General features: G+C 33.6%; 1 protein-coding gene across 3 annotated transcripts; it reads left to right on the top strand.

Moving 5' to 3' along the window:
* The first annotated feature begins 829 nt into the window (after positions 1 to 829).
* Positions 830 to 4,767, top strand: LOC105779954 (uncharacterized). 3 transcript variants are annotated; one of them, XM_052629689.1, is made up of 3 exons: positions 830 to 1,375; positions 1,916 to 2,060; positions 2,674 to 4,767. In XM_052629689.1, the coding sequence occupies exons 2-3, from the start codon at positions 1,922 to 1,924 to the stop codon at positions 3,912 to 3,914; spliced, it is 1,380 nt and encodes a 459-aa protein (XP_052485649.1). In that variant the 5' UTR covers positions 830 to 1,375; positions 1,916 to 1,921; the 3' UTR covers positions 3,915 to 4,767. The 3 variants fall into 3 exon arrangements, with proteins under 3 accessions (XP_052485649.1, XP_052485648.1, XP_012459436.1); XM_052629688.1 differs by having other exon boundaries at positions 2,656 to 4,767; XM_012603982.2 differs by having other exon boundaries at positions 831 to 1,375; positions 2,671 to 4,767.
* The last annotated feature ends 9,700 nt before the right edge of the window (positions 4,768 to 14,467 follow it).

The following is a 14,467-nucleotide window of genomic DNA, read 5'->3' as shown; positions in this document are numbered from 1 at the left end:
AGGGAAAAAACAGTAAAAAGAAAAAGAAAATGACATCATCATGATGTCATTATGCCACATGTCACGATTCTATTTTATCACATGTCTTAAACTTAACAGTGTTAAAAAAGTACCAAACTAGTTGATGGGAAAAAAGTTCAAATACTAATTTAGGAGAAGTGGATAAGTTCGGATACTAATTTTATATATAACCCTTAAAATAATATAAATATTTTTCAAAAAAAATAAAAATAATGAGCATGCTTAAAATTGGTTCGAGATTAACAAATATGAGTGGACTTGAGTAAAATTGTAAGCTCATATTTCGATGCAGACCAGGTTTGAGCAAACATAAAGTGTATTAATATCATAATTAAACTTGGTCAGACCTATAAACAACTCTATTTTGAAATTAAAAAAATACACACATTATAACCATGTAACAAAAAATAGCATTTTAATGAATAAAATTTAATAAAAAATTTTTAATGATATTAACAAATAAATTTATATTTTTAAATAAAAAAGTAAAAAGATTAAATTTTTTAAAATAAAAATAGTAGTATTAAATTCGAAATGTAATAAAAATAACAAAATAAACATCTCATGAACACATTTTGCACGTGCCAAAAAGGAATAAAAGTATATAACCACGTGGCAAGCAAACAAAGGATCAACCCTAAATTTCTTACATCAAATCAGTAGGACAAATTCAATTTCCCTTATCAGTCCTCTTAGATCCCCGAATCTCAAACTGGCTTATCCCGTAATTTTCAAACAGATCCTTACCTCTTTTGGTAAACTACAATATTTAAATCATCAATCAGATTCCTATAAAATACCTTGCCCTAACTTTACCCATTTTGCAATCCTTAATCAAAATCGTCTCTAATTTTCGATCCAAATTCTCCTTATAAATTTTTTTTTGTCTCTTCTTCGATTTGATTCGTATCTGTTTCGATCCGTTTTTCCTCTTTCTTTTGATCCTAATTTTTTCCTTTTCCCGTTTTTCGAATGCGATTTTAGGGTTAGGGTTTTTGAAGATTCTTCGATTTTTGAATGGGTTTCTTGATTTATAAAATTTGAGCTTGGATTTTGATTTTTCTTGATTCGATTTCTTCTGGGTCAGTCTAATTTTTTGGGGATTTTCCTTAGATATCGCAACTTTATAAGAATTCTTTTATAAAAAAAGGTTTTCTCTGTTTCTTGTTATTTTTCGGCCGTGTAAAATATTTAAAATAGTAAAATTTTTAAATTCCATTTTTTCCAGCTTATAATTCTATTATTTCTTGTAACTCAGTGTTTAATATTTTAGAAGCATAAGTTCATTTTTCTAATTCTTTAATTTTTATTGGTTCTTTTAAATTTCTTATTTTATTGGTCAACAAATTCTCAGGTAAGAACAGCTCATTTTATAGGACATATACTTGTATCTTTTTTAGAACTTCTATTAGTTTATTTAAATGTGATTGCTTTCATGATTTTTAAGCCATGGGTTAGTGCCTTAGTGGCTACTCTGATAGTTAAATCTATAGTGATGAAGTATGCTAATTAATTATTAGTTAATATTTGAATGTTAATTCTTCTTTCTAAAATTCGATTTAGTTTTTGAAATGGTTATCAAAAGAGGGAAAAATATGTAGAATGGTATATGTTAATCTTGAAGTCTAAGGGTTAGAAAAATATAAAAGAAAAACTTATGAGAGGGTTAAAAATAAAAGTTCTCTGAGGTGTAAATTTGGATTTTCCCTGATCGATTGCATACAAATCTAATCGAATTAATTAGCTCTTAACAATCATGGGAATCCATGTTCTTCTGTTTGTTCAATCTAAGTTACATTCCTTGAAAGATCTAGAAAAGCTGAATCCTTCCGTACTAATCCTTAAGTATATGATTTTTTTATTCTTTTATATGTGATCCACTTTTCACTTGCAGACTAAAATGATTCATAAACGTTCTTACACCGATGACTCTCAAGAGGTTGCCTGTAAGCATATGAGGCAATGTGAAGATACTGTCCACTTTGCTTCCTTTGTTGATGTTCATCCCAACTACGCTTTTCAAAACCATCAAATTTCTGGTACTACGGATACAATGTTGTTTAATCTTTCTGCATAACTAGATTAGATGTTCTTGCTTGGGCCTTTGCCTCTAGAATTTCATGTACCAAGTCGCTTGAGTTTGTGACTCTTGATACTGAACTTGATATTATCGTGTCAACTTAGATAAGGTTTCTTTTGACAACTCAATCTCCAAGTAGTGGACTTTAGATACTGTGCAAGTAAATAAGCATGGATAGATGAGTAGGTATGTTTCAGTTGTCAACAGAAAGGTGGACATTATTTTAGTTCATTGATTAAATGTGTGGAAGGTTCACTTAATGAACTTGCTTGTGATGCTTCTTTATTATAGAGTTGGAACACTCTAATTCTATGTGCGTTGGACATGTTGAAAATTCTGTTTGGAAAAAAAATTGTTTTACTATAAATGATAATCTAGTTGGATAGTTCTTTATAGAAGCATTTTGGCATCCATGTCTTTTAACTTTATCTATCTTGTATGCAAACTATTTGCCTGCACATGTTTCTTTTATCACATCTAACTGTGCATATCAGCCTTGTGACCATACTTAGCCAATAAAATTAAAATTTTCACCGAGTTTCTATAACTGATAGAATTCCAATTTGAAGAAGGTAAATGGGAGGACATTTACACTGGGTGCCAAGATGAAGGTAGGTTTGCTGAAGATCAATGCAACAATGTTCATAGTGGCACCAGTAAGGACTACGAAAGTGGTGCTTCTGCTTGTGTTCCTCATTTTTGGTGGGTAAATGGCAATGGCATGGATGCAGACGCAGAGGCAAATGTGGCAGTTCATCTTCCACTGTTTCCAGAGTATTTTGCATCTGGGAACCAAGTCCAGGCTTTTCTTCATTCTGATGAAATCTATTCATCTCTTCTTTCTCCTAAAAAAGTTTCTGTTGGACCAGAGTATCAAGCAGATATTCCTGAATGGAGCCAACAGGATATTAATAGCTCCTTAGATTATCTTGATACATCAGATCCTCAAGTTGCCCTTAGATCATCATGTGCAGGCCTCATGGTCGATGATGATTATGGGAAGAAGATGATGGGTACTTGTGTCATTCCAATGCCTAATTCTGAAGCAACTTTAATGTTTTGCTTTGAAGATGCTAGACATGGAATTGATTGTGACTGCCTCGATCGTGGTTCTATCAGATGCATTGGACAACATGTGACAGAAGCAAGAGAGAAACTAAGGGGGAATCTTGGGTTGGAAATATTCAGGGAGTTGGGTTTCTGTGATATGGGGGAGGAAGTTGCAAAAGGATGGACAGAAGGGGAAGAGCTAGCATTTGATAATGTTGTCCTTTCTAACCCCTTCTCATTGGGCAAGAATTTTTGGGATCATCTCACTGTGGTTCTCCCTTCCCGTACTAAGAAGGAAGCCATCAGTTATTATTTCAATGTCTTTATGCTCAGAAAACGTGCCGAGCAGAACCGAATTTACCCTTTACATATTGATAGTGATGATGATGAGTGGCAGGTAGCTGAGTGTGGAATTCCAGCGGGGGATGACGACTCTGTCGTGGAATCTCCAACTGGTCATGAAACTGCTGCACATTATGAAAACAACGATGAAGAAGATTGCCATGAGGACATTGAGAATGATTATGACAACGAGCATGGGGTTGATTCTTCTGAAAATGCTGCTGATGATTTTTGTAAAGATATCACTGAGGAAGAAGATGAGGGAGATATAGATGAAATTTCAAGACACCATGTGGAAAGGTTCATTGATAATGATCTCCAGGATGACTCGTGCACATCATATGAGTATCAGGGGGAGCAGGTTGATTCCCATGGTCTGCCTGAGACGGCGATGGATGCAAATCAACCCAGTCTAGAGTGACAAATTCACTGGTGGTGGAGAAATTTGTGAGCCTTCCAATCATAGCACTTGATAGTTTGAGGAACGGATTTATTAAGCCATGTTATGTTTGAATGTAAGTGCTTTCCTCCAGCAAGTTCTCAAGAATGCTGGCAGAAGTGTGATATAAATTGGTTTTACTGATTTCTCTTGAATCTTTAAAATTCAAGTTGGCTTGTTAGAGCCATTGAAGGTTTGGTGAGATGGTAAGGATCCTCATTGTGATCGAAAACCAGCTGTTCAAAAATAAAGGACATCTCCGGTGAGAATTTCTGCATGGAGCAGATGAGAATAATTGTATAGCAGGGCAGTTTTGTGGGGTGAGGTTAGCATCTGTGAGTGCATCGAAGAAACTCTCATGGAATATTGCCTTCTGTATGAAATCTGCAAGCACTTGTACTGCCAAGACATGATTCCTGTGTTTTTCTTTTTTCTCTTAACCAGGATCATGGATGTTGGAAATAATATAAAAGCATACGAGTGGGGACACTGCAAAATCTCAGCAGCTCTCGATTTGATCTAAAATTTGGTCTTTTTGCAAGTATAATGTATTTGCTCTCTTCTTTGTTCAATGGTGGTGGCTTCATTTTTGGTACAAAAGAAGTGTTTAACTTCTGATTAAGGAAAATACTGCAGATGTGTGATTAAAATACGAAACAGTTCATGAATGTCAGCCAAGGTTATCCTGAATGTGGCCAGCAAGACATGGTTTTTTTTTTCCCAAAAAATTCTAATTTATGTCTGCCAGACTGTTAAATAGTACATGTATTATTAGTAGTAGACATTGGCCAACACCAGCCATTAAAATAGTTTGAATCGGGAATGAATTGATCCAGTGAGTCTACTACTGTATACCTTGAATAAAAAATGATAAGTCCAACCGATTCGAAAATGGTTATTAGCACCAAAATCTCCTCTACATTACTTAAACAAATGAAAATCCCAACTGATGATCCTCATCCTTGGCACAAAAATCATGGGGTTGGTGATATAAAATCTTTAACCACTCTCTATATTTTAGTTTATAAAAGATTAGTATCAAATATTTTTCAATAAATAAAGTCCTTAATTTTATTACACTTAAACGAGTTAAAAAACATAAAGATCAGAAAAAGATTTAAAATATGTCAAGGTTAATCTTATTATTAAATAGTAATTCAAGTTAATATATAGATTTAAGGATTATTATTCTATATACTGTTACTGGAATAATAAAACTCTACAAGCGGATTTAAAATAATGTTACTTGGTGTAATAAAATGATCTGTATTTGGTACATGACCAATGTATTTTTTTATTCCATAAATAATCTTAAAATTTGTCATGTGTCTATTTTTTAAAAAATATTTATTTTTTAATATTTACTATATTCTTATAGGATACTTACACTTTAACTTTACTTGTGGAGTCTAAAAACTCTATTGGCACGGTAGGTACACTGATAGTGTATTTTTTTTTATTTTACAAGCAGTCTTAAAAAATTGTCATTTGTCTTTTTTTTATTTTAAATATTTATTATTTTAATATCTTACTATACCCCTAGGACACTTGTTAGCCCCCTTACCCTGCTTATAAAGTTTAAAAATTCTATGAGCAGCCTACCAAATATCATTCCAATTAAAAAAAGACATTTGGCATCAACTTGAATCACTTTTGGAGTTTTTCTACTCTACCACCTAGATTTAAATGATTTGTATTTTTTTTTATAGTATTTGGTGAACTGAAAGTGTCCTGTTTTTATTCCACAAGTACCTTTAAAAAATTTATATGTGTCTTGTTTTTTTTAAATATATATATTTTAATATTTTACTATATCTTATAGAACACTTGTCAACATCTTTGACATTTTTTATTTTATGAAGTCTAAAAACTCTACTAACTGGCAGTGTACTAGAATAAAATGATTGGGGTTATGGGATTATTATGTTTAGCATCTCAACAAATTGATATTGAGAGTTGTGGTTGGCAAAAAGCCTAAAACCATAATAAATCAAGGCATCCTTAAGAAGCAAGTATTTTTAAAGTCTTATTTCATATTGATTGATTAAACCTAATTTTCCAAATCATTTTCCAACTTAACCAACACATCCCACATTCCTTTGTCTTTTAAAAAATATGCCATCAACTGATTGTTACTTATTTCTATGTTAAGAAACTTCTATAATGGTGCTTTTCCTTTCAAACTAAAACAAAGATGATAAGAATAATTTACTCAAGTTTTAGTTTAACACCCAAATTTAATTTTCTTTTTATTGAAATTTCAAAATTATTTTCTGATTAAAATAAATAAATAAACTTATGATATCAAACCAAATGTCAAGTATGTATAAGGAAGAATGAGATTCTCATGAATTTCATCAACAATTGATTTTTGTGTTGGCACTCAATGTCAAATGCTAATCTAAGAAAAGATAAGGTGTCACAAAGAATATTGATTCCTTAATCACTACTCATTTACCACTAATACATAGAAAGAATTAATTAGAATTAAATTAAATATTAAAAGTATTAGATATAATAAATATTTCATAAAATTATCTAAGATATGTATGTTTTAAATTCGCTCTTATACCACATTTTTCTATTTGTTTGCTTTCATAGCACGTTTATCTCTTCTCTAAATCCATTTTTTTATTCTCTTTTTTTTTCTTTTCGTCTCTTTCGTTTTACTACACGCAGGGACGAATGCAATGGGTTGCTTCTAGGGTCCTTTGAAAATTATAAAATTATAAAATAGTCTAATGATAAATTTAAGAATTTATAATTCAATTCTGGCTCCTCTTAATTTTTTTTTGCCTTCGCCCCTAACTAAACAATTTATGATTTAATCATAAAAGATAACTTAGAAGGCCTTAAAACCTTGGTAGATCGACTTGGGGGAAAATGTTGCATATGTTACCTATGAAAATTGCTTGGTGGGATGCTTTCTAACAGCTAATATAGTGCATTTTCAACCCATGCAAAACACTCTTGTGAATGTTTGGCACCCTATTAGTGGAATGGCTATCACATATCTAGGAGAGAAACTATATTTATTTCATTTCTATTATAAAATTGATGTAGAAAGGGTTATTGTTGAGGGACCATTGACTATTAATAATCATATACTTACAACTTGTAGATTGGATGAAGGAGAGCATCCATTGCAAGTAACACTATTTTTTGCAAATTTCTATGTACAAATACATAATTTATCGAACGGGTTATTTTTGGAAGAAATGGCAATTCAATTTAGGAATTTTGTTGTTAAATTTATGGTGTATAACATAAAGTCCAATGTTAGTGCGATTAAGGGATATATGCATGTAAGGGCCATAGTCGATGTCAGATTCCATCTTAAAAGGAGAAAAAAGGTTCATTGTTGTAGAAATCCCATGTCTATGCATGTTTTCAGTATGAAAGATTAACACTATTATTTTTTCTATGTGGTAAACTAAGCCATGCTGAAAGCTTTTATACAATTCATGGTAAAAAGGAGCTGACCATGGAGTGGGATATCTTGCTAAAGGAAAGTAACTAAAGGTTAACAATGACTACGAGTCTATGGCTTTAAGAAGATGGTGAATCTGGCACTCTGTAATTTGGGGGGATTAGAATGGAAACAGAGAGATCTTATGAAGATCTGTTAAATTCAAAAAAAAATTAATAAGATTATAGCGAATATGGGCATTAATCTAAGTGGTTTGTTAAATAAAGATAAAAAAAGTTATTGTTGAAATGGGTTAAGGTAACGGGCTTGGTGATAACGATATGAGCTTAGGACAAGAGGACAATCCTATTAAAATTGTACATGGAAAGAAAAGGCCAAAAACCTTTATATCTACTAGGATTGATTCAATAAAAGTACTAAATAGACAAATCAACATTCGTTCTCCTATGACACTGATGGGACCTGTAGGGCTGGCTTGTTAAGAACAATAAGATTTATTTGTTAGAATGTCCATGGGCTTAGGAACCTACAAGAGATTCAAAGGCTCCAGCACATATTGAAGGAGTGAAATTGTCATGTAATTTATCTTATGAAAACAAAATTACATGCTCGGAACATGTTAAAAGGAAGTTGGGTTTTGGGGAGTCCAACCACTAATGTCATTTAAAGTCATGGATTCAAACCTTACCAAGGCAAATTGCTAAACATTTTTTTGGTGGTGAGGCACTCTCTAAGTTCTAAGTACCCCTTAGCTTATCCTTAGAGTTAGGAGACAAAAATCTGAGGCTAAAACTGAGCATAGACATCTTGGGCACAATACCTTCTCTTTTTGAGAGTTTGAGCGACTGTTCGAGGATGACACTTCAAAGACATCTCCTAAAAGACTAGCCGAGTGGTAGTGTACTTATCCACCAATGCCATTTAAGGGCATAGGTTCAAACCCCACCAAGACCAAGTGCTAAACATTTCCTTGGTGGTGAGGTGCTCTCCAAACTCTATGAACATTGGGCTCCGCTCAAAGTCGAGAGATAAAACCTAAGGCTAAAACCCCTCGAACAGTCGATCAAACCCTCAAAAAGAGAAGGTATTGTTGAGGGGTTTGTCAGCTCCCCGAATGACACTCCAAAAAGATGTCTCCCAGAGCGAGACCGATCTCCCCTTAACAAAAAATGCACTTTTTTCTAGCCAAGTGGTAGTGTTCTTAACCACTAATGCCATTTAAGGGCATGTTCGAGCACCACCAATGTCAAATGCTAACATTTTCTTAGTGGTGAGGCGTTCCACAAACTCCATGAATCCTTGGGCTCTCCTCGGAGTTGAGAGAAAAAACTTAAGGCTAGAACCGAGCATAGATATCTCAGGCACAAAACATCCACCGTTGAGGGGTTCAATGGCTCCCTAGACGACATTCCTAGAAGATGTCTCCCAAAGCGAGACTGACCTCCCCCTCAACAAAAAACACCCTTTTTCTAGACAACTAGTAGTGTTCTTAGCCATTAATGTCATTTATGGGCATGAGTTTGAACCCTACCAAGGCCAAATGCTAATATTTCCTTGGTGGCGAGCTGTAGAGGTGTTCATGGCCGCCCGGCCCGATGGCCCGCCCGAAATATGGAAGGGTTTGGGTAAAAATATAGGCCCGAAATATGGGCTTGGGTAAAAAAATAGGCCCGTTTAGAATATGGGCCGGGCCTCGAGTACCACTTTTTTGGCCCGGGCCCAGCCCGGCTTAGTTATAATTAATATATATTTTTTATTATTATTTATTACATTTACAATTTTAGTTACCTACTTACCTTTCCCATTTCCCCCACTCGTTCAAACTTCAGAATCCCTAACCCCTTCCCTTCCCTCCTCCTTTTTTTTTCCCCCAAATCGAAAACCCCACCTCCACCTCCACCTCCACCTCCACCTCCACCGATCAACCATCCCACCTCCGGTGTACGGTCCTCGACGACTCCACCTCCAGGCTCCAGTTCCACGATGCTAGCGTTGTTATTGTTCTCTACTTCTCTTCACTTCGATTCTTCTGCAACTTTCGAAGGTATTATTTTTTATGCTTTATGTTTTATGTTTGTCCAAAGATTTGTTTTGTTTTCTTTTTAAATGTTATGTAATTGTTCAAGGTATTATTTTTATGTTATGAACTGTTGAAAATGTTATCTTTTGTTATTATGAAGCCCCAAAGTTTTAAGTTTTAGTTTCTCTTCACTTCGATTCTTCTGCAATTATACTTTTGAAAGTGCAAATCCTTGTTAAAATGGTGAGAATCAATTTTTACAAGCTGACATAAGCAGATTTATCAAGTCTGTTTAACAATCCCAAAATGAAGAGAGTCTTCTTCAAATGCTTTCTATATACCATTCAGAATAACTAATTTGGCCATAAATAATTAAGACAAAATATAGCCAAGAACAAACAGATTTAGTATAAAATTGTGAGGCCATAAATTACCTTTGGGAAATGCAAAATTGGCCATAAATTAATAGATTTAGTATAATATTGTTAATTTGTTATCCTTTAAAAGCATAAAATGTAATGATGTGATAAACTTTAAAATATTTAAGTTAAAAAGTTAAAAGTAATTAAATTGAGTTAATTGTTTTGTAATTACTTGTATAATCATATTTTATTTTTATTATCTTTTTTTAAGAATTGATTGTTTGTAATTAAATTCAAATAAGTAATCTTATTTTATTTTTTTTGTTCATTATATAGTATATACAAAAAAAATATAATTTGATATTTGATATAATTTTAATAACAATTAGTTTTAAGTAAAAAATAAAAAAGGGCCGGGCCAGGCCAGGGCTTCATATTTTCTCCACGGGCCGGGACTGGGCAAAATCTCAGGCCCATATTCTAGGTCGGGTCGGGCCCGGGCCTAGCAATTGGGCTAAAAAAATTTTCGGGCCCGGCCCGGCCCATGAACACCTCTAGCGAGCTGTAATGCAAACTCCATTAACCTTTGGGCTCTCATCGAAATCGAAAGACAAAACTCAAGCTAAAACCGAGTATAGATACTCTAGACACAATACCTCCATCATTGAGGGGTTCGCTAACTCCTCAAACAACATTCCAAGAAGATGTCTCCCCAAGCAAGCCCAATCCCCTCAACAGATTTGAAGTTCAAATTTTAGCATCTGTGAAGTTCGAGTTTTAACATCTATAATCTTTTTCCTTGATAGATAGCTTCTTATTTTTAAAAAAATCATATCTTCCTAACACTAAACTGTATTAGTTTAACTTAAACTCTTTTTCTTTATTCAAATTATTAACAAAAACATAAAACTTTCTTAATTCTTATTCTTAAAAGAAATTTATAATAAACAAAAACAAACAAAAAAAGTAAGTATAATTTATCATGATTTTAATCTTTAGATTTTATAAAATCAATCACTTTTTAGTTCAATTTTAATACAATTTACTCATTTTACATGATTATTTTAAAAATTCCAATAAATTTACATTCAAATTTGAATTGAAAAAAAATCACTTTTTTTAGAATGAATGTATTCTTCACATCACATATGTTTTATCTTTCATAAAGATTAATAATTTTTCTTGTATTTCTTAAGTTTGATCTTTTTTATTAAAATATTGGGTTGTATTTAAAAAGGAAAAAGACCAAAATAATAAAGCCTAATAACAAAGCACGGGCCAATATTCAACCCAACCATATGAGTTGTCTTCTTCTAGATTCTGTAGAAAATATCTGCATCCCAAACGACCAGCTCTTAGAGAAGACAAACAGATAGAGAAATCGATTCAATATCTTCTTGTACAGCCCAATATTTGCCCAGCCCAAAACCCAATTAAACCTAAATCTGGAACCCAATTCCAAACCCACCTAGACCTAGCCCAAACCAGAAGCCCAGTACCCAATTGGCCCAATCCTATAACCAAAGTCAAGCTAGGGTTTCAGAAAAGAAACCCTAGCGTCGCCTCTAGGGTCTTTGACCCTTAGCCTTCTGACGCCGCCAGACGTCCCATCCGCGCCTGCCCACGGTCACGTCGACCATGCCACTTGCGCCGCCGGTCATCTGCAAACAAGACAACACGCAAACAACAGTAACCAGAAAAAAGAAAAATAATAGCAAATAATATGTAATTTTAGGCTATAAAAAGCCAAAGATTATCATTGTAAGGGGTTCGGCTTCCCCTCTTTTACAAACATTTTTAGAAATAAAAAAGGCAAACTAAACCATTGAAGGTGATTTTTGCCTTTTATTTCTCTGTTTTTCTTTCACTTTTCATAATTTTTTTTTATTTCGATTTATTTCACTTAAAAAAAAAGGGGGTCGAAAAGGAGGTACCTTTTGCTGGAGGCATGCCACCGTCGGTGATTCCCTCTGTGCGCCGAAGCCGCGGCGAGGCTACGGTGAAGCCTTTGCGCAAGCTCACCAGCGTCGTGGCCGAATTCAAAAGGGGGAGGGGATATCGGGTTTTTAAGAAACAGAGAAAAGAAAGAAAACTTTTTGAAGTTTTTTTTAATTTTCAATAGCAAAATGAAGGTTTGCTAAAAATTTTAGGTTTAAATAAACTATCAAAACGGCGCCGTTTTAAGGCCCCTTGACCCACGCGGTGACCCGACCCAGGGGGAGGATCCGCGTGTTTTCTTCAATGGGATATTTACGCGCGCAGTCCCTCCAACTTTGCGACACGTTGCAATTTGGCCATTTTTTTCGTTATTTTCTTTTATTTTAAATTAGCTTCATAATTTTACTTTTGTTTCATTTTAGTCCGTTGCAGCGCTGCGTTTTGGGGATTTGGTTTATTTACCATTTTGGTCCTCCACTTTCGACGCGTGTAGCAATTTAATCCTTTTCATTTTTTTATTTTCGAATTCGGCCAGTATTTTCGTTTCTATTTCGATTTAGTCTGTTTTTTAGCAATTTTATTATTCAGATAATTATTTTATTATTATTTTCATTATTATTATTAATTATTATTAGTTTTATTTTCCTTTTATTTATTTGTGACTATTGTGTTAATATATTAATTAGTTTTATGTTATTTTAACTTTATTTTTATTTCATATATATATATACATTTTTATATATTGTTATAATTTTGTTAATTTTGTTCATTTATTTATTTACATGTCTATTATTGTTACTTTTTGCTTTAGTTTTATCTGCTTATTATTTGTTATTGTGCCTGCATGGTTGTTTTTTATTGGTCTTATTATTTATGTATCTTTTGTTTTGCTCGTGTTATTTTACTTACATTATCATCATTATCATTATTTTATATCCATTTTTACTCGGATTTGTCAAAAAACGGAAGAATTTCAAATTAAAAGTAGTACTCGGTATTTGGGATCTTTGAGAGAATTGAGCCATAAAGTATTGAGTTTCGATTTTCTTCGTTGAATCTAAATAATCGAGAATGCTCTTTAATCAAAAAACATAAGTAAAAATTTCATTATCGAGAATTCAATAAGTCGTGTCCTAACGCATTGGATATGACACGTTGTTTTCCCGAGATGAAGATTTTTTCTAAAAAATAATAAAGGCAGTATTTTTGCATTTGGAAACTCAAGAAGGTCGTACCCTAACTTACTGGGTCTCGATTTCCACGATGAATCCAAATACACGAGTCTTTTTTCAAACCTAAGCTTTAAACGACCTCAGAAATTAAGAAAAGATCAAGTCCTAACTTATTGGGCCTGATCCTTTTTTTTCTAAAATCCGAGATAACTAAATATCTTTTAAATGAGTAAATTTTCGGCATTCGTTCACGTATCGGGAATTCGAGACATTGCGTCCTAACTTACTGGATATGATTCTTTTTCTCGATTAACGTGAAATATGCCCATTTTCCCAAAAATTTTTAACATTTTAATACAAGGTTCGTATTTTTAATTCTTTAAAGTTTTCATTTTTTCGACACTAAGACATTAAGTAATAACTAGGTACCAATTTTGGGCGTATCGAGGGTGCTAATCCTTCTTCGTGCGTAACCGACTCCCGAACCTATTTTCTGAATTTCGTGGACCCAAACCGTTGTTTTAATAAAATCAAATCGTTTATTAAAAACAACTACTTTTCAAGGTGACCCGATCACACCTTATCAAAAAGGATTGGTGGCGACTTCCATTTTCGTTTTCATTTTCAAAACCCAAGTTGACCCTGTTTTCATAAAAAAAAATGGTCTCAACACTTCTCATACTCCACATAACCACTTAATGATTCTATTTCGGTATGGGCTTCATCTGTATCCCCGATCGACTTCCGATTCAGTTAGATCTTGACCAACATTTTCATGAACAAGGTATGCATTTTTACCCATTTTTAGCCCTTCAGATGCCAAATTGTGTGCTGATTTGTTTGCTGCTCGCCTTGCATGTTGAAACTTGCATTCATAAAAAGCCGCATTTTGTTCTTTAATATCATGAATATATGGTCCAATTGCTGATTTGTCTCTATTTGAATTTTTAACTTTCTTGATTACCGTCAGGGAGTCGCCCTCAATTTCAACATATTTCATCCCCAAATCTCTACCCACAGTAACTGTCTACAGACATGCAATGGCTTCAGCTGCGAATCCAGAAGGAATGTTGCCTTGGACCATTATTTTTTAGGCCAAAACATCTCCTTTAAAATTCTTGACTATGATTCCCGATCATGATTTGTTTTTACTATTATCAAAAGTAGCATCGAAGTTTATTTTAAAGAAGCCTTGTTTCGAATGTCTCCACAAATCAGAGTCCGAACTTAAGGCAAGATGTTTTCTATCAGTATCTTTTAGGTCTTGTATATACTGTAATATGAACTTCGCTGTCTCTGCTCCAGATCTCTTATGTCCTTCGTGAATCCATTGATTTCTAGTAGACCAGATAGCCCAAATGGTGCAGACAAAGATTCGACATCCATCTGCCTTACTGTTTAATAGGACCCATGTAAACCACTCCATAAACCCCATTTGGGATATATCATGAGACCAGGCATAGTCTATTTTTTCCCACGTTTCCTCTGTAACAACACAATCGCGAAAAATGTGTTCCCTAGTTTCCAGCCCTTGCATGTATCTTAGACAAACAACTTCATTAGTTTATCTTTTTATTCTTAGATTCACTAGTGTAGGAAGATAGTTAAGAGTG

This window comes from Gossypium raimondii, chromosome 4, assembly GCF_025698545.1.
Source record: "Gossypium raimondii isolate GPD5lz chromosome 4, ASM2569854v1, whole genome shotgun sequence".
Lineage (NCBI taxonomy): Eukaryota > Viridiplantae > Streptophyta > Magnoliopsida > Malvales > Malvaceae > Gossypium > Gossypium raimondii.
This window is presented reverse-complemented; position numbering and strand designations above follow the sequence as displayed.

What these genes read in the sequence shown, in the direction of transcription:
- LOC105779954 (XM_052629688.1), top strand. Translation starts at nt 1,922, where the DNA reads ATGATTCATAAACGTTCTTACACCGATGACTCTCAAGAGGTTGCCTGT. An exon ending in TCAAAACCATCAAATTTCTG is followed by an intron (nt 2,061 to 2,655) that starts GTACTACGGATA and finishes TATAACTGATAG; the next exon opens with AATTCCAATTTGAAGAAGGT.